At 37.3% G+C, this 20,852-nt stretch overlaps 2 protein-coding genes across 2 annotated transcripts in view; both read right to left on the reverse strand.

The window, feature by feature from the left end:
• The window catches only part of GRHPR (glyoxylate and hydroxypyruvate reductase), a 272,841-nt gene that overhangs the window by 100,426 nt on the left and 151,563 nt on the right, over positions 1–20,852 (reverse strand). The window lies entirely within an intron of this gene.
• The window catches only part of ZCCHC7 (zinc finger CCHC-type containing 7), a 140,066-nt gene that overhangs the window by 35,194 nt on the left and 84,020 nt on the right, over positions 1–20,852 (reverse strand). The window contains exons 5-6 of the mRNA XM_063129088.1: positions 19,318–19,488; positions 13,385–13,420 (exon numbers count right to left, since the gene is read on the reverse strand). Coding sequence (XP_062985158.1) covers positions 13,385–13,420; positions 19,318–19,488 — 207 coding nt within the window. The remainder of the gene's footprint in view (positions 1–13,384; positions 13,421–19,317; positions 19,489–20,852) is intronic.

Consider the following 20,852-nt stretch of genomic DNA (forward strand, 5'->3'; position numbering starts at 1 on the left):
GACGCTTCACATGAAGACAGACTACATGCTGCTAACAAACATTCACCTTGGAGCTTACCAAATGATTACTATGCCACATTTTTCTTTCCAATTATATGGTTACGCTACCATCAACCCAGCAATAGCAATCATACATAGCCTGTTCCTGTGAAACAGGGGGCAGGAGGAAGAGAAGTTTGCAGATGAATAGATGTACACTAATTTAAAAGGCGGGCCAGGGGAGGAAGTAGGAGAGATCTGTGATGCTGCGCTGGAAAGAGTGCGCACATTTTACAAAGAAGAAGAAAAGCACAGGCTTGCTGTAGGGAAACGCAGCCAATTTTCCTGCAGGTGGACAGTGAACTCTCTTGGAGGCTCCACGACAGCTGAGAAGCTGGATGGCTGAGAGACACCTGTAGGGCACACCACCACTGACCACTGGAGTCGCCCAGGCCCCACCTTACTCCCCAGCCAGCACAGACTTTTTATTTATTTTACTTTATTTTTATTTATTACATTTTTATACCGCCCAATAGCCAAAGCTCTCTGGGTGGTTCACAATTTTGAATTCCTAACTTTTGAACTTAGGAACTTTTTTTGCACCTAACCCAGAAAAGGACTTAATGTACCTGCTTAGGGTACACCAGAAGATCCCGTGGGCTCAGAGTACTTCCCTTGCTGTCAAGGACCCATGAACAGAGGCTGAAACCAGCACAGGTGGAACAGCATAGCTCCACCAGCCATACACAAGCTGAGACTGGGCCTGACCACTCTTTGAAGACTCACTATTCTGATCTGGATCACTGGAATTGTTGTGATTGTTGCCCACCAAACTCTTATGCATGAACCACCATTTTCCAGGAACACTATACACTGCTTTACTACTTATATCTTAGCTTGTAACTTCAAACTTTTCCTAATAAAAAGATTAAAGGCTACTGCCCAGTGACATTAAAGAACATGCTCCACGTGTAGGGTGCACATTCAAGAGAAAATAAGGCGAGGCAGCCATAAAAACCAATGACAACACCCAGCAACAACAACAGCAATCATATCAGGAGAAGGCCAAGGTAAAACACTATATTTTCAAGGCCTTCTTAAAAGTCTGCAATGATGGAGCATGGTAGAACCCTGATGGCAACTTGTTCCACTGTAGAGAAGGCCATCTCATGTGTGGTTACCCACCTAACTGCTCTTACAGGTGGGCAGATAAGGGCCTCTCTATCTTAAAAGTGTGGGCAGACTGATATAGGTGTAGGTGGTCCTTTAAGTAACGGTCACAACCCATTCAAGGCTTTAAAGGTCAAAACCAGCACTTTAAACTGGGCTTGGAAACACACGGGCATCCAGGGCTGGTGCAGTATAGGCATTACATGATAAAATCACCATGCCTCCACCAACACTTGGATAGCCAAGTACCAGCTGAAGATTCTGAACTGTCTTCAAAAGCAGCCCCACATACAGCACATTGCAGTAGTCCAGCCTGGATGTCACCAGTGCATGGATAACTGAGGCCAGGTCATCCCCTCCAGATAGGGTCACAGGTGGTATACCAGCCTGAGCTAGTAAAATGCACTCCTGGACTCCTCAGTTAGCGCAGAGTCGAGGAGGACTCTCAGACTGCACATGATAATTTAGGGAGAGTGCAACCTCATCTAAGGCCAGTTATAAACCTCCATCCAGAGAAGTTGGTTTCCCATCCCACAGTACCTCTGACTTGTCTGGATTACGTTTCAGCTTGTTTACCCTCATCCAACCCAAAACAGCCTCTAGGCACTGGTTCAAGTGTTTCACAGGCTCTCTGGGATGTGAAGATGGAAACCAGAGGTAGAGCTGAGTATCATCCTCATACTGATGACACTCAGCCCAAATCTCCTACTGACTTTCCCCAATGGTTTCATGTGGGTGTTAAAAAGCATGGCGGACAGGATGGAACATTTGGGCACCCCACAGGCTGACTGCCATGGTGTGGAACAGAAGTCCCCTAGCACCACCTTTTGAGACTTCTTCTCCATGAAGGACTGGAGCCACATTAAAATCTTGCCTCCCAAGCCCAATTCAGATAAAGGATACCCTGGTCTATGGTATCAAAAGCCACTTAGAGGTCCAGAAGAACTAACGAATTGTACTCCCCACATCCATTCCCAGCATAAGTAATCAACCAGGATGACTAAGGATGATTCCATCCCATAACCAGGCCTGAAACCTGATTGGAATGAATCTAAATAATCAGTATCATCAAACACGGCTTGGAGTTGTGAGACTACCACCCACTCTAGCATCTTGCCCAAGAATGACAAATTTAGTACAGGGCAGTAGTTATCCATGGGGTCTATATTCGATTTCTTCAATGAAGGACATACCACTGTACTCACAATCAACCTGGTCAAAAATGTGTAATTAGTGATGATGAGCAAATGGGATTTTACAACCCAGTTCCAGGTAGTTAACAGTTTAGTGAACATAATACAAAGGTTATTTAAGCTATGGGGGGCTGTGATGCTCATGAAAACCTGGTTAATGACTTGAAACGAAGTCCAACTGAAATCAAACATGGCTAGTATAGAAAGACCTGGTTGTCATGATCACTGTGGCCCACCATTGCTTATTTAAGCCACAGTGGGTTGCAGTGTATGCCTGTAGCCATTCTGAATATTCAAGCTGTGATGGGCAGGTGCTGTGACTTATCATGGTGTTTGAACCCGGCAAGAGTAGTCTGTTGGCGTGGTTAAGGAACCACCCACAACCCATGGGCTGTTTAAGGCTTAGTGGGTGGTTTGTTAAAAATGCAAACAACCCACCATTGTCAAGTGCAAATGACACAATAAAAAATGGTGATTGCCTGCCATGGCTTGAATATTCAAAATAATAATAATAATAATAATAATAATAATAATAATAATAATTGTATTTATTAATTACCCGTCTCTCCCTTTGGATCGAGGCGGGGAACAACATTAGTACAGGAATCAATACATCTTAAAAATTCTTGATTTTACATTGATCTGGATAGGCCTGCCGGAAAAGGCTAGTCTTTAAAGCAGCCTTAAAATCACACAGAGAGTTAATTTTACGAATCTCCTCCAGCAGGCCATTCCACAATCTGGGGGCGACAGAAGAAAAGGTCCTTTGGGAAACTGATGTCAGCCTAGTTTTAGCTGACTGAAGTAAGTTCACCCCAGAGGACCTGAGTGTGCGGGGCGGACTGTATGGGAGAAGGCGATCCTGCAGGTAGCCTGGACCCAAACCATTTAGGGCTTTAAAGGTAATGACCAACACTTTGTACTTTGCCCAGAAAAAAAAATGGCCACTGGCATGCACTTAAATAAGCCTGGGTGGGCTGCAGTAATCATGCAAACTGGTCCACAGAGAAGCAGAGTGCTAACTACCATTACAGAACATGGCTAAATTCCACAGAAATAGTCTCCTGCCCTGAAAACCTCAGCTGAAGCTTACACACCTAATGGTATTTCCTTCCCCCAACCCCCACAATTTACCATCGACTGGTCCCCCTCTCTCATTCTCTATCCTTCACCTCATCCATATCAGCCTTTTCTTCACTCAGCAAGCATGGAGAAGCAGAGAGAACTAGCCAAGAGTAAAAGCATGTAATTTGCATTTAGCACTGAAACTTTGGGGATGAAGATTTAGATACGGGGGAAAGGGTATTTTTGTTTTTGCACTTAAGAATATGTTTTAGCAGTCTCTTTGGGTGAGCCTCAGTGAGATATTATATGTGATCACAAATTATAATCCTGGCATTGCCATAAGGTGAAAAATATTGACATTTTACATTATGTTTATATTTGGCATATAAATCCTATATTATATTTATTCACAGGGTTTCCATTTTAGCTAATGTGTACATGTACACTGACAGAAACTTCCTGCATCTGCTGCTTATTTAAAACTGGGATTGTTAGAGGGTGGAGTTGCACCATGACAGGACTCTCTAAATTAATCTTGTCCCAGCCAAATCAGGACAGTTGGAGCTAGTGATGTGGGTTTTTTTTGAGGGGGGGGGGATAATTTTTCAATGTAAATTAGGCTAATTTGCATAGACTAATTTGCATAGGAAAATTTTCAGTTCACAGTGGAGAATTTTCTGATGTCCTAGGGGAGTGATCTAATTTAGCATGTTTATTTTACTTTTATTTAGTAAACAGCAAAAGCAAAAAAAAAAAGTACTCTATGTTATTATTATTTTGTCCCAATATAACACAAGTATTTGATCTGAAATATTTGAGGGGGGGAATTAAAGTACATTTAATGTGTTATATTACGGATAATATTTTAGTGGAATACTTGTAAAAAAATAAATGAAGGACAATAGCTTGTACTTCCCTTACATTTTTTTTTAAAGCACAGGTACTGAAAAATGTTGACACTAAATTTTTTTATCAACCAAATGACAGCCACTCATCTATTTCAACAGAGATCAATTCTCTTCAGTGCAGTTGTTGGGGGCCCTTTCAGTTTCACTGTCACTACTTATTAGTTCCATTTCGCATTGAGACATATATGTATTCTCCCACATACTTACTAGGGATAATCACCTGAAACACATTAATTATAACTTTGAAACTGCCAAGCTTGCCTAATATTTTATTTGCATTTGGCATCCACTCATCGTTACTAACGAATGTATGAAATGGATTTTTTTCTCCCCTGCAGAAAAATAAAGCACTGGAAAAAATTCTACCTCACATCACTGGTTAGAGGGTAGAGAAAATATGATATCCCCCAAAGAAACACTATTGAGAAGGCAGACGTCTGATTCTCTGCAACAACATTAATAGCAACTGCACATTTATTGAGAAAACCACAACTGGAAAGACCTCTAGCACACAAATGAGCAGCAATGATGCCACTATTTATTCCCCACCCCGACCGTTTCACACTGTCTTTTTAAGGAGTTCAGGGATGTACATGGGCATTATCTTCACAACAGCCGTGTGAGGTAGGCTAAGCGAGTTAGTGACTAGTCCAAGGTCAAAGAGGCTTAATGACTAAGCACAGATTTGAATCCAGGTTTCTGCAGTCTTAGTCCAACACTATTCACTACACTACATTGTCAGGACATAATATTTAACTAAAGTATATGAGTAATGGTTTCAATGGAGGGCTTAGATATTTTGTTTTCCTTTTCTATGATGATGATGATGATGATGATGATGATGATATTATTATTATTATTATTATTATTATTATTATTATTATTATTATTACTACTACTAAAAGACGGTTGTACCCAAAAGTTCAGATTCCAGAAGTATCACCATGTTAGTCTCTCCTGTGTTTTACAAGCTATGGTTAAAACTGGAAGGAATATATCCCGAAAGAATAATTTTATATTTTAAAAATCTAAAGTTTTCACTATTTATTTCATGCATCTGATCTCGCTTTTGGAAATTCATTTTGGCATGAGGTTTCTTTACCGGTGCTACTGGAGTCATTCTCAAAAATACTGTGCAGGTAATATTAGCATGCCTAATATACATCCACAAACATGAGTTTCATGAGGAATACTATATATAAACTGAAGTTTGCTGCAGCAAGTCAAATCCTTTGGATGGGTTGCATCTACTGATACTCTGACAAAGCATCAGAAACCAAATTTACAGTGATAAGGCAGGTAAATAAAATCATTCAAATAATTATAGGATGCTATAATTCCAGGAAGCATATTTTTAAACCCTTCCTAACTACCAGGAAAAAACCTTTTACAATATGCTTTAAACAAGGGATGTTTTGCTCCATGTTCCAACAATTAGGCAGGTTAATTCTGCTGGGGCACAGTGCAAAACATTTTCTGTAGTTGTGCCTAGTCTGGTATGTCCTCTGAGGGATGCTCCTTTCGGCATCAAGTTAAGCGTTTTGGACAAGGTATTTTGCCTACTGGACAAACAAGGTTTGACTGATAAATTGGTCATATAAACAATTATATTATATTATAAACATATAACATGATAAACAATGATAAACAATAACAAATCCATCCTTGGCACATAAACCTCTGAAGCAGAATGCAACATTTACACTAAAATGTATTCAATTATATGTTATTATTCAGTGGTATTTCGTACATAAAGTAGTCCAGTAGAGAGCAAATGTTTACTAACGTGGACAAGTAAAGTATTCACAATTTCACACCACCTCTACTTGAATGCAAGGGGAAATACAGCTCTCTCAAATTAAAAGCAATTTTGTCAACATCACAGATTTGATTAAGGCCTACACTGCTCAGTACAAAAAACAAGACAAATAAAAGCTTTGAGAGAGCTTTCAAAGACAAAAAGAGGGCTGTCACATTTTCTTGGGACAACAACTGTGGTTACAATACTATTTCCCCCAAATTGCAACAACAAATCACCACATGACTAAATGAACTTCCTACTAAACCAGGCAGTAGTATGCCAAGCTGATTCTGGGTTCTTTGGCACACCAGTGTTTGACTTGCAAGACATCAGGGAAGTAACTTGACATGGCATGTCAACATGGGAGCTAGATTCTCAAAAACAGTCTAATCCCCATTTTTATGAGGTTGGTTAACTAGTCTGAACCCCAAAGACTTTTTTAAAACTCTTTTGAACAATCTCATGCTTTTTAACACGGTTGGTTGGATGGTCCTGCAAGCATGAACATTTTAAACTGTTTAAATAACATTAAAATAGTTCCTAAACCACTTAGGTATCTGTTCTCTCAACTAACAGCCACGGAACAGTAATTACAAATTCGTATTATGCTTAATATTTTCTTTCATACTTTTATTTAGAGGATAATGTTTTGAAGGAAGTCCCATTCCCCCCACAACTTACATAGATCTGAAGAATTTAATTCCACTGACTTAGGATCTATTCCACTTTTATGTTATGGAAAATTTAACAGTTATTTAACCTGTAACTTAGTAACAGCTTATTTATGTAGTAATTCCGAGCTACTATATGAATAATATAAAATATTAATTTGGATAATAGCAGATACAGATGTTTCTGCGAAGGTTTTTTTAAAATTAATCAAGGACCTTGGGTGTTTAGCAGCTCATTTCTACTGTTAAGAACAATTTAATTAACAGGAGTGAATTCTCAAAACTTTGACCACTACCACCAAACTAGCCGTATAGTCTTCTGTTACCATTTAATGCAATTTAAAACTTGGATACAATGTTGACACTTTTTCCCTTTATTATTAGTATTTTAAACTAGGCATGAAGAAAGTTAAGAGAAGCTATAATAGATGCTATTAGATAATATGCTTGCTAACGAAGGTAAACACAATGGAAATGACCCACAGAGGCTGTTGGATCAATCTAAAATATACTTATATCACTAGCAACATTCTGAAAGATAGAAGCAAATTCTGATTCTTAGAGAAGATAACCTGATCATACATGTAAGAAGGTTTCCACACATGTATCATTTGCTGGATCAGGAACCCCAGTGAAAATGTAACATCCATCGAAATACTAATCAGAAGGGGCATTTGAGTGGTAATGTTAGCACTCTGCACTGTACTGCTTTCAAAGGAATGGGAATTCAAATGTATAACTTTATCTAAATTCTGGCATAACTAGTCACATACAAATACATTTTAAAAATTTGGTTGAAGTCGGGCCAGGGTGAATATTTCTAACCAGAAAGATTGTACACAGTACAATTAAAAATGAGGTGTAAGCATCTAGAAAAGTATGTGTCTGTTGCAGCAATCAGGACATTTTAAAGACTTTTTGTACACAGGGACCTACATCAAATACATGAGGTAGAAGCTAGGATCCAATATGCTAAGAAGCAAAGGCATAAAAAAATGGCCAACATGTATAAATAAATAACACCACATTATCTGCATTTAGAATCCCCTTCTCAAAGCTCTTCATTTAACCAGTAAATATCAAAATCCTAAATGTTACTTTATATTATGGTATGTCAAATACTTGGCAACAGTACCCACTTGCAATGCTTTTGCCAAAGTATATTATTGTGTAATAGCATGACCGTGCAAATATTTAATCAAGACAACAGTATATTTTATCCTATACCATGTATGTGTAAAAAGATGGTGGTGGAGGAAAGAATATTATATTTGCATTTATCTCATCCATATTCTAGTTTTATATTTTGGAATCACTATATAATATACACTTAGAAACTGCTGAAATCGGTAAAGATGCAATCCAGCATAAGGACATCTATTAAATTTCAATGGAATTAAATATTATTAACCTGCTCCAGAAATAGCACCTTTTAGAGAAGACAGCATGATGTGTGCATTTTGGCAGGCTGGAAACATGAACAGCCTATTTGGGCCAAGTCTGTGCATGTTAACTGAAAAGTAAGTTTTTATGAATTCAGTGGACTTACTCCCAAGTAATCATGCATTGGACTGCAACCATAATATTGTCAAACGCACATAATAAAACATAATATATTCAGTATTTCAGTATTTACTGGTAAAAAGATGGGTTATGGAAAGGAGAGGTTTCTCAGTGCAGATATTGTAACGTTGTTTATTTGTGTATGTTCACCATTTCTGCATGTGCTATTGTGCTCAGCTATTTTAGTATAAGAAGCAATTTGGAAGAAACCAATTCAACATATAATAACTGCATCATATAATAAATGCAAAGCCATTGACAAACATTTAATTTGTTAAACAGAAACTGGCAAAACGAAAGGTATTGTCTTCCAGGAAATAAAAGCAAAATTATAAATAACTGCCATTTAACACATATTTTATAGTTAAACAAAATATTTACACGTACAAAAGTGAATAAGAGATAAGAATGGAACTAGCTTTTACCTTTCACATAAATTAATCTGACAATTGTCCTTTATAGAAATCTAGAAACGACACATTCTCCCTAAATTCGGACATAAAAATAAAAGACAAATTAAAAGTTTCAAAAGAATTTTATCTTGTCAGATGAACAACTTTGGGCATGGGAACCTTAGAATAAATATGATAAGCACTCCAAATATCACAATTAGTGATATATGTTCTTTGAATTAGATTATACCCATTGTAAATAATACAGCTAGATCTGAGAGGTAATATATGAAGGCTGCAATACTATATACATTTGGCAATCACATCCAAACTAACTCAGTGGAGCTTACTTTTGAGTAAACATAAATAGGCTTTGCTGAAGGATGGAGAACTATTGTGTATACGTCTCCAAAAAATGGGGAAAGATCAAGATAAAGCAATACAACTATTGTTTATGCAAAAACAAACAAAAGAATCACAAGCCATCCTTTTGTAAACATCACCATAATAACATCATAGCATAACATTAAATGTTCAAATGTTTTAGTTGCCAACAAGCTAGGATAGGTATTCGTGCCATTGTGAGAAACCAAATCTCTTTGAGTAATATAGCCAAAATGCTAAACCAACACTCTCCTGCAGAAACCTTGTAGACAATTATTAAACCTAGGGCTAGTCATTGTAGAAGTAATTTTTTAGAAGTTCTTTTGTTTCTTACCATGAATTTAACTCAGTTTTCAAAGCAAGCCTGCTTACGTACATTTTTATTTCAGAAAAAAGTGGCAGGGCAAGCAGAATTTTAATAATCGTACCAGCACCAAATTTAACCACAAAAGATGTATTGTGTCTTCATGTCTTTTACATATGCATAGCAGAACTGCAATTCTGAACTGGTTCACTTTTTAATGTAAGTGGATTAAAAGTAAGATTAACCAACTGTCAAAAAGCATGTTAAACGAAAGCGCCTGGTAGGTAAATTCTGATGGTTGTAAAACTCTGTTGGTGGCCATCTTGGGTGAGAGGGTTTGATATAAATGAGAGGAGTGAAGGCAGCAGATGGAGGAGGGGGAACTTAATGCATGCACACAAGGCAGCAATGGGAGAGATCATAATCCCCTGAAGAAGAAAAATCATCCCACAACAAAGCAAGTATTAAAAATATCGAGAAAAGCTATATAAAAATATATTTGTATTTGGTTCCACATGTTTTTTGAAGCCCCAATAATCTATGAGGATTTTAGGCCAGCATAATAATTTCTGGATATGCATTATTCATGTTATACAGTATGTCATTCTAACACAGATGGCAATCTCCTTTCCCAAAAAGGATAGGCAGAAAACATAAATGTGATTTTCCACTTAATTACAATGGTTGCCCAGTTTCGTTTTATGCCTGCCATATTGTACCCCATGTATGTGAAGTCTTAATTGCACATAATTCGATCATGACTCATTCCAACAAAGACACCATACACATTGTATATTACAGCTTCCTACTCCATGTAGCAGGGGTGGCCAACACATTGTGGCCCGTGGGATGCCCTCCCAGCCATTTTTATGGAGGTTCTGCTCCCGTCACCAAGTTTGCCACCACAAAGTGGCAATTTTGCAAGTAAACTAGAGGTGTAGAGAGCGCATGCCTTATTTGCAAACAAAATCACACTTCTAGAAGCTTCCCGGAAACACATTTCTACTTGGAAACAAGGCGCACTCTCCCTGTGCATTTTGTTTCCTGGCAAAATTGTCAGGATTTTTTTTTGCTGATGATGACAAATTCAACAGCCATTTGGCGGGGTGGGTGAAACCTCCACCAACTCCCAGATATTGCGCACCCCCTGCTACAAAATATATTCTGCATTTTTGGTAAACTAGATACTGCATTGGAAGAAATGCATTTATACAGATTTATAAACATGGAGACAATACTAGAGACCATCTAGCCTGATCTTCATATACAAATAATTTTGCTATTATAAATACAGAAAGTCAAATACTGTTCCTTAGGATAACACCTCTATTCTTTGTATGTTTAAATTGTTTACTATTACTTTGGTGAAATTGTTTCTATGCTGCCTTGAGGGTTTATAGCAGAAAAATCAGTCAAAAGGATCAGGACAGGAAAAGAGCTCCTAGTTTAGGAGAAACGGGTTTAGTCCTTATCTGCAACTCAAACCTAAAGCTGTCATAATATAAAGCTTTAATGTTATACAGTTTTAATGTTGTATAATTTATGAACCAACCCTGTGAAACACTGAAAAATGAAGAATAGCTTATTCTTGTTTATTTTGTATAATGTAAAAGGGATTTATAATATGAATTTAGGATCAAACACAATGTATTCCTCTGTAGTAGAACACAAGCCAGTAAAAACGATTTCTCGATTACAAATGGCAACATAAAATTTCTGTGACAAACCCTCCTCTTTCTTCAATTAAAATGTCTTTGAATTTAGGAAATCTCTGAAGAAGTATGTCAAAGAAGTATGTCAGAGCTAGGCCAAGATTTTGGAGCATCTAATATGCTGTTATAATTTAACAAAGGACATAAATTTGCTGAATTTAACATGCAAATGTTTCATTAACCTGTGTTGACTGAAACCTAGAAACATACTATGACAAAGCCCCAAACAATGTAAGGCAGAAATATGCAAGGAACTAATTAAACATTGGTTCTTAACCTCTCTCATCATTCCAATTCTCTTGTATCGTTTTTCATTCTAGCAGTGCATTTGGTTATAGAAATGGTATGCCTGACGCAATGGCACCAGCTTTTTCAGACAGCTAAAATTTCAAACACTGCAAACATAAGCAAAACATAAAAGCAATCCATAACCATCAGGTACATTATTTACACATTATTAGCTAAACTGATGATAGATTTTGTGTGCAATAGCTACAAGGAGTCAATAGATGGCACTCCATCTCTTAGTAAAAGGGAAAAATGAATAAAATCACCCAAAGTGACAAATATTATGTTCTGTTGATCTGAACAACATTCACAACGATTAATTAGGGACATTTTGCTTATGCATGAGAAATTAACCACACATTTTATATAACCCTTTGACAAACATGCATAACAAGTGGGATTAAAAGATTATCTACATGGTATATATTTGTATGATATACAAAATTTGATATATACTTCACATTCTGGTTTATTAAGAGACATTACAACTGGGTTAAACCAAACTTTAAAAGACAAGTGTGGAATAAAGTGTTTAATGTTTTAGTATATTCAGGAACAAACACAAAAGATCTTTTAGTCTTAAAAAAAATGGAATGGCACAGTGAAGATAGCATTCACTTTTTATTACTTTGGCTTTGTTAGATCAACGTATCCTGCTACTATATTGTTTCACTTTTTTATTATATTCTCAACTGATTTCCTTTGGTGACAATTTAGAAATAGCACTTAACTTTTAAGAAATCAGCATAATGAGCAACCTAATAACATATCAGTGAAATCAATACTGGAATACAGAAAATGCTATATGAAGGACAAGCTTACTCGTGTACCCACTATGAAACAACTTTTAAAGCTTTTCTAAGAGCTTTGATCAAACTCCCTTTCTAAAAACTGATCACTAAGATATGTAACTAAGTACAAATGATCTGAAATATCGATCCAAGTAATTTTTCCTTAGTAAATCTTTATTTGAATAGAGGCACTGCAACACATCCGAACTGCTTGACTCCTACCACATAATGATGTATTTTCCAGTTATCCCGGCTTACTCAAATAAATGAGAAATCAGAAAAGGAAATTTCAAAAGTATATTTTTATAAAAACTACAGATATTAAATAATTGAATCAACTCTTTCTATGGAAAACATGGGAAAGCCATACCATCCTAAAATGTCAAAAGGTACATACTTGACAACACATCTATCCACTGTATTTTCTTAAAGAAAAGGGAAAAAATAAAGAAGTTTGAGCCTACCAAACACTTTATGGTGTGTCACATGTCATTCCGTGTTTTCATGAGGAACTTAAATCTTAATATTTATTTATAGTTATGTGGATTATGAAAACAAATATAAAGTTTGTAATACAAAACATTTGCTATTGTCCTAAATTAGCTAAAGTAGAGGTTCTGTTTCTCCAAGTTTTGCATGTGTTACATAAGCTAAGTAGAGTTGGAAGATCAAAGATTATTTATTGAGCAGCTACATTTATCAGTAAAGACTGATTTTCTCATTAACAGACATGCACAACTTTCAAAGTTTGGTGTTTCACTCTACCACAGTTACAGTGTCAAAGCCATTTTCCTTGGAAAATGTGAAAATAGATCATGTGTCTTGGGAATGACTGGTAAGTGTAATTCTATTGTTCAGTGCTTCTATGAGACTTATTATTATTGTTATTGTTATTATTATTAATAATAGTAGTAGTAGTACCACTAATGAAGTTATAGGTAACAAAGTGACATGATGCTGTCATGAATGATTTCGATTACATAAACTGTTTCAAAGAATGTTGGGGGAAAACATACTATATTCTTGCATTCTTCAGTTCAAGCCCTCTTCAGATATTTATTATCTTCCTTCAAAAGATTCTTGTCTATATTTTATGGTCAGCAGTTCACAGAAGAGTAAATAGGCTGGGTGTAGAAGAAAATAAAAAAGGTGTTTCTACTTACTGTTAGGTGATACTGCCTCCATATTTCTGGGCAAGCCTGGAAAATAAAAATATTGATCAGTTGGGAGCATGAAACAAGGTGCTTTACAGCCTGTTGGTTTTGGCATAACACAGTATCCACCGGTGTCGGTCACAGGAAAATAAGAAGCTTAACTGAAAAGGTCTGCATTTCAGCTTCAAAAACCTGGCTAGACAGTTTAATTGAATTTTACACTGGTTTAACACACTCCCTGCCATTGTCAGAAAGCCAGTAACAGGTTTTTTTCTCCCTTTCTTTTGCTAAAGTTTAGAAGTTTTGAAGACAAGTTTGTAGGGCTTCTAAAATGTAAATGAATGCCAGATGTGCTCCAACAGGGCTTTGTCCACATTTAAGACTGGTGCAGTACATTATTTTAAAAATTAATTTATAATATCATACTTTCATTTAGCATTCTTAAAACTATTTCCCCATTTTTGTATACACCTATAATCTAATCAAAATATAATTAATGCACGCAGTTAATCTTCTAAAGAGTAATGTGGAGCATAACAGTATGCTTTACTGCTTCCATTTTTAGAGAAACTTCCTTTATTTTTCTACTTTGTTCAGGCCCATACTGTACCTAATGTATTACACTGCGCTAACAAAATAATGCAGATTTCGATTCATAGCTATATTAAGTACAACTAGAAGAAAGCGTGGAAAGTACCATTTGGCATGACTTGTTTTGTTTCACAGGATAGTTAGGAGAAATTTTCAAATAGAGCCATAGTCTTGCAGTTTCCAATTTCATATCATAAAATGGTATTAATTTAGCTGTCTCCAATCTTTACTTTTCTTTACAGTTAGCCTCTGTCGTGGAAATATTCTATCAACTTTCTGAAGAATCTCAACTAGGTGAAGTAAAAACAGTTACATTAAAAGTGCACATTAATTTGATCTAGTTATTCTAGTTCCAAGGAATTGCACAGGTCTCTGTCTTAAGCACTCCAGCACCAATAAGCTGCTTTAAAAAAAGTGGGGCAGGGGGAGAAAGCAAAACAAAACAACACATTCTGTGATGGAGTCACTATCCTTCTCACTCCAATGCAACTCTTCCTTATAGTATTATAAGGGGAACTATAAACCACCTTGAATGTCATTTTGGCAGAAAGGCGTGGAAAATTTTATATCTATCTATCATCTATCTATCTATCTATCTATCTATCTATCTATCTATCTATCTTATGGGTGTATGAGTTTGTGTCTGCATCCCTTTGGGGTACAGGAGATGACAATAATATCCCATAACACACACTGAAACTGCCTGGAACAAAAATAAAAGTGTCTGCTCCTTTCACTAAAATGGTCATTAATTCAGTACTTAAGAAGGGCTTTCATTTCGTACTATAAAAATATTCCACCACCTCCAAACAATAAATGGATTTTGCTCTATGCAATATTTCTGCTGGCTTACCACAGGGGTAAGCAGGCAGAAATTTATCCATTAGTTCTGGATAGCTACTGATCATCACAGTGTTCCCAGAATAATGTGGTTGAAAAACTGTTGTCAATGAGTTGTCTTATGCTAGAATGGCATTTTGCCAGTGTATGACCTTTACTTACAGAGCAGTTTAATAAAAAGATTATTTGGCTCTAGAATAATAATTGCACTTGCACAGCCCTGGACATTAGGAGGTCAGACATTGCAGAATATTGTTGCTTTGAAATAGACCTGAATTCCCTTGTTTTTAACAAAATGTTCATGAAGAAACAGCCAAATCTCATACACTTCTATTGGTGTGCTCATTTTCAGTCTGTGGGCAAAAGATGAAAACTTGCCTGGCGTATTATTTCTTATCGACATGGTGATTCTGTGCTAACACATTTTATATACAGGGATGGTCATAGCTGTGCAATCCTCTACACATTTACTCAGAAGTAAGTCCAACTGAGTTCAATGGTGCTTACTCACAGGTAAATGTGCTCCAGATTGCAGCATTAAACTGAACCTGTAAGCACATTCCGTGGGACCAAGCAAATTTGATTAGGGCTGAGCTTCCAAGAAACTCAGGAGAATATATGCACAATCCCCAAATACGTTTGACTGCAGAAGAGACCCTTAAACATCAGGTTTACAGGTTAAGCCTTGCATTAGGTTTACAGCTAGTTTGGATCTTTACCATAGCACTGAATGGCAAAACGCCTAATTAGCAATTGCTACAAAATACCGGTTGCTCAAATGAAGCAGAATGACTTATTATGGAAGGCAGCATCAGTGAATTCAACAACAATTGGACTGTGGTTTCTCTTATTTGTATTTAATCATGAATTGCCTTCATTTTAGGAAGAAACAAATTCTGATGGAATACAGCCACATTAGAATAATATAGCACTTATTTCCTGACCCAGTGGTCTGACGATATTGACATTTAGTTCTATGAACTTGAAATGCCTGCTCTTCAAAGGAGCCACTCCACCTTTTACAATAAATGTGCTTCTAAATCTCTCTAGTATGGCCAGCACAGTTTTCTTCTTAAGTTCTGCACAACTGCCCCCTCCCCCTCCCCTATATTTATCGTATCAGTAACTTGGACTGATGAGTATTCATAAAAATAAAACACAAATCAACCCACTTTGCCACACCTGATGAATCAAGAGTTTATATTGTTCCGTTTGACCCATATTGAATTTTATCATGTGCTAATTATTGTTTTACGAGAACAACGGCTTAGTGCATCTGTTGTTTAATTCCCACTTCCCTATTCTCAAATGTGAACATCAAAGAAAATAAAACACTCAATCTTAAACAGCCCCTGACAGCAGACCAAGACTCAAGTGCTCAATAGACAAGGCCCTTGCCACCAGTTCTCATATTTCCACAACAATGAACAAACACAAAAACAGCACTAAGAAGCCTTTCCTCCTTTTCAGATCCCCTTGGCCAGTTGTCTGCCTTGTACTAGAGAGAACCCTTGAACACAACCCTGCTGGGAACACAACACAGGAGAAAGGATTAGCCTTACTAACATGCTAGCATTTGCAAAAGTGAAGGGGGGGGGAAAAAAAACCTCAACCAAGACTGTATTTGGTATATGAATAACCAAAATGTATGAGCTGACAAGAGACCAGGACAGGCCTATGGCTCCCCGGGAGAAAATGTAGCTGTGATGAGTGACAGGGCTTTCAGGAAATATGTTCACAATCACAGACAGTGAAGGCCATGACCTAGATCGTTTAAGAGCTTGTCTTGTCAAATTATCAAAAGCTTCTTCCTCTCTGAATAAAGAGTGACATAAGTGAGTGTCAGAAAGCTGCAGGCTGACAAGCCAAGCATACAATAACAGAATGCACGTCACATACTTGCCGAAGACCGCCACTGCTAGCGGCAAATCTTAATGAGAGTGTGGCTGGCCCAAGAGACTTGGGTCCCTGCTGGCACAGCGACTCATCTCACAAAAATCCTTCAGCTCCAAGTCAGTTATGGCCTGACACGATGACTACAATTACTAAACACAACTTTTTAACAGAATTCTCTTGTGCTTTGTCAAAGCTGCTGTTAGGAGCTGCCCCATTGCAAGCCACTGCAGCAAACAAAAGATTTAATAACACAAGTCATATTAATTACCTCTGTGTGACAGTTTGCAGGAAGGGAGCTGATTAAACTCATCAATAACAACATTTAAGGGCTCTCTATCAACAGCTTGCCCCCACATGACCCTTCCCCAATGTACATCCACGGGAAGAATTAGAACGGTGGAGTATCCTTAACAATTATGATTTGTTATAAATTCCCATATTCAGAGGGATCCCCATAGTGCATAATGCAACAGATACCATCTCCCATATGGCGAATGGACACAGCGCATCAGGCTGTTACAGAGGATGGCATGTGCCTCCCATCACCCCAACCAACATCTTCCCCTCCACTCAGTCAAGAAATGCGCTCATTCTTTGAACAAATGGAAGGGGGAAGAAAACTGGATGGTGATATGGAAGGCATGTTCCATTCCCCCAATGGCCTGGCATGCTTTAGTAGCACAAGAAAATGTATTCGTGCCATTCTGTAAACTGTTGCACAAACACTAGGGGAAATTTCTCACACGGGAGAAGAGGTTGTGTTACAGTAGGGCCTTCACAGCTCATAAGGAAAATATAGGCTGTCGCAGTTTAATGCTAGAGGGCTAAAACGGTCTTGAAAACATGCTTGTGCAACGTCTTGCACAAAGAGCTTGCAGACATAGAAGAACTTCACTCCTTCCACACAACAATTTTCCATTAGGCTAGAGCAGCCCACCTGTGAAACATAGAATGCATGCTACACTACAATATCTTACGCACAGACCATTTAAAATATAAGATTATATATCCCAAGTTCTAAATTTCTGATCTAGGCTTAAAGCAAGTCTCATTATACAATTACCCTAAATCATCCATTCTTCTTATAATTAAGGATTTTTATATGATCCTTCTAGTCTGGGAAGGTTCAGTAGTGGCATTTTCAAAAAGTGCTAGAAATGATACTGCCTAGAAGACATGGACTTGCCAGACCTGTGTGTTGTGTTGGTCTCCACAGGGGGAAATTCCTGGGCTCCTGAACAATGGAAATGCTGGCCTAGACAGTTTTATATTCTCCTGCAGCATTTGATTCCAATGCTCTTATTGATGGCTGCCTCCTTACACACACGCAACAGTTTTAGAGCCATATTCGGGAAGCTGTTAAAAATGGGTTCCACTATTTTCGGGTTGGCATAAATATGAAGTTTTAAAAATTATCGAGGAGTCCTACAGGGGAGTACAAATGACACCTCAAACTATGTTGTTTTGAGTTGCCTGCTCCCCCCCCCCCCGCCCCCGGCCCTCTTTCTCTCTCTCTTTTTTAAAAAGGAAGTATTTTAGCTTCTGGCTGTAAAGGTATGCTTGAAAATGTACAGGTAGTAAGTGCCTGGTAAAACGTTAGAAACCAGAATGGGGGTAGTAACATTTAAAAGTATCATGGGTGGAGCTTCAATACCTCTCACCTATGACTATCAGAAGAAATTAAGCCCATTAAGAAAATAAATGTGTATTTGCTTGATTGCCTAATTTATACAAATTGTAGAGTTCAGCTTTTTTAGCACAGGTTTTCTATTAGTACAGAATGCAAAAAGTTGTCTGTATGGGAAAACTGCTTAATTCCACGTGGCAACCAACTTTCCTTCTGAAGTTAACTGTTAAGCAGAGGTGTGAAATGCATTTAAACAACAGCTAATCTACTGGAGTAGCATAACTGCGTCATGCCGATCCATGACATCTTTAAGCCACTGTGCTAAACTAGAAATCAAACTAGTGAAGTCTAAACAAAATCTTATTGTAATTAGAGGACCACGTTTGTGTCTTCATTGCACCAAGTTTTTATCCAGTCTGCCTAGGCTCAAGAAAGGCAACGGCGTTTTTAATGTATTCAAATCTGAAAGGTATACATAATGATTAAAAATATACTGACATCTCACTGACTGTCAACAATTCTTTATGAATTTTATAATGTTTGTTTTTAAATTGATTTTTCTTGGAAATTAACCCACCCACCCCAAATCAATCAAGGAAAAGCATCACTCCACATACTGAACTCAGGTATTACAAGGAAGCACAAAGTATGCAAAGTCTTTCAAATAAAAACTTAAATGCACTTCAGAAAGGAAGTATTCTATAAGCAAAAATTTGACACACCAGTACTTATCACACAATGCTATTGGATTTTACATTCTTTTTTCTTTTCATTAACAATCCACACATAACTAGTAACTTCAAGATTCAGAAAATATTATTTTAACACAAAAATCACTGTGTGCATGCAAATGCATGCTAAGAGACACACAGTTCTATAACCAGGAATGCAGACAGTAGCACTCCAAACTGTGACAAGCATAAGTCATTCTGGAGAGAGAGAAAAAGAGAAAGAATCATGGTGAAGCTTTTGTTAACAATGTACTCACATCCGCATAATGGCCTCTCATATCACAGCGGTTACATTGTTTTTTCCAGTACGTTCTTTCAAGGCACTCTCTAGAGCAGTGTCCTGGCAAACAACAATTGAAACAAAATCTTGCAGGACAGCTGTTTTGTAGGTGACCCCTTTGTGCACAGAGACAACATGGTGGCATTTTCTGTGGAAAAAAAATAAAAATAAAATGTCTGAGGTGAAATAAGTGAAATATACAAGAAAGCCTTGCACAAGATCCACATCCCAATTTATTTGCATTTATATAAATAAATGCGCTCAAGGAAGCTAACAATAATAATGCCACAAATACAATATAATGGCAAATAACAACACAACTAAAAATAAAGCAAGAGCAGATAAAAGCAGTAGAGCATAAAACAAGACAAAAATAAAAAACCAACAACAACAACTAGGAGTAAAAAAAAAAATCTGGGCTATCTGAACAAGGCTTTCGATTATTGACAGAACGTCAACAGAGAGAGGGCTAAACAAGCTTCCATGCATAGGAGAGGTCCAAAGACTAAGAATTGCCACTGAGAAAGTCTTTATGTCCCTGCTGAATGTACCTCCAATGTTGTTGGAACATAGAGAACAGCCTCTCCCAAAGATCTCAAAAGTCAGACAGATCCATAGGAGAAGGCAGTCCTTTAAAAGTCATAAGGGCATTTCCAAATTGTACCCAGAAATGCATTGGCAGTCAGTGAAGCTGTTGTAATAATGGGGCCATATGGTCCCAATAACTGGACACACCAACAGCCTGTTGGCAGCATTCTCAAGAACTCTGTAGCTAGGCCCTACTAATCTGCCGCATTAAATATCAATCTTTTAGCAAGTGGTTTTTAAAATGTTGTGGTTGAATTTAACTTTGCTGTTTTTGTTATGAACTATGTGGGACTGTGCCATGACTGCAAGTGTTGCATCTCCAGCCTCACAAAAGGACTGAAAAACATTGTGTATGCCCACAACCAGAGCCAATTTCGCAATTCCTGAAGGACTGCGGCTCTCAAGTGACCCTGCCTATTTACTGAAGTCATCTTCTATCTGCCTGCCTCCAGAGGTTAGGCAGCTTGTGCCAGTGACAGGATCTTCTAAGTGGTAGCATCCATAACGTGAAATGCCTATCCAAAAGACATTCATACTTTTTATTTCTATTTTGGCAGAAAGTTAAAACAGTTTTAACTTGAAAGAATTTTTAATGACAAGAATCGCTTCCACTGCTCTTTATATGTGTGAGCTGTTTAGATATAGTTATTTTAGTGGGTTTTGGGTACTGTATTTTATATATTAGTTGCCTTTTAGACTATACCATGGAAATATACGCATTTTATATAAAGAAATGAAAGGTTTCCTAACATTTTCAGTAAAGCTTTCACAGAATGTCACAGGCAAAAATTTCATGTTTTTTGCCTAGAAAGTGAGACAAAGATAATGGTCACCTATGAGAGAAACATTGGCCTTACACACAATTTTAAAACTCAATTTGAACAATAACCTAAAGATCCCAGAAAAACAACCTGCCTAGATAAC

The sequence above is a fragment of the Elgaria multicarinata genome, chromosome 6 (genome assembly GCF_023053635.1).
Source record: "Elgaria multicarinata webbii isolate HBS135686 ecotype San Diego chromosome 6, rElgMul1.1.pri, whole genome shotgun sequence".
Taxonomy (NCBI): Eukaryota; Metazoa; Chordata; class Lepidosauria; order Squamata; family Anguidae; genus Elgaria; species Elgaria multicarinata.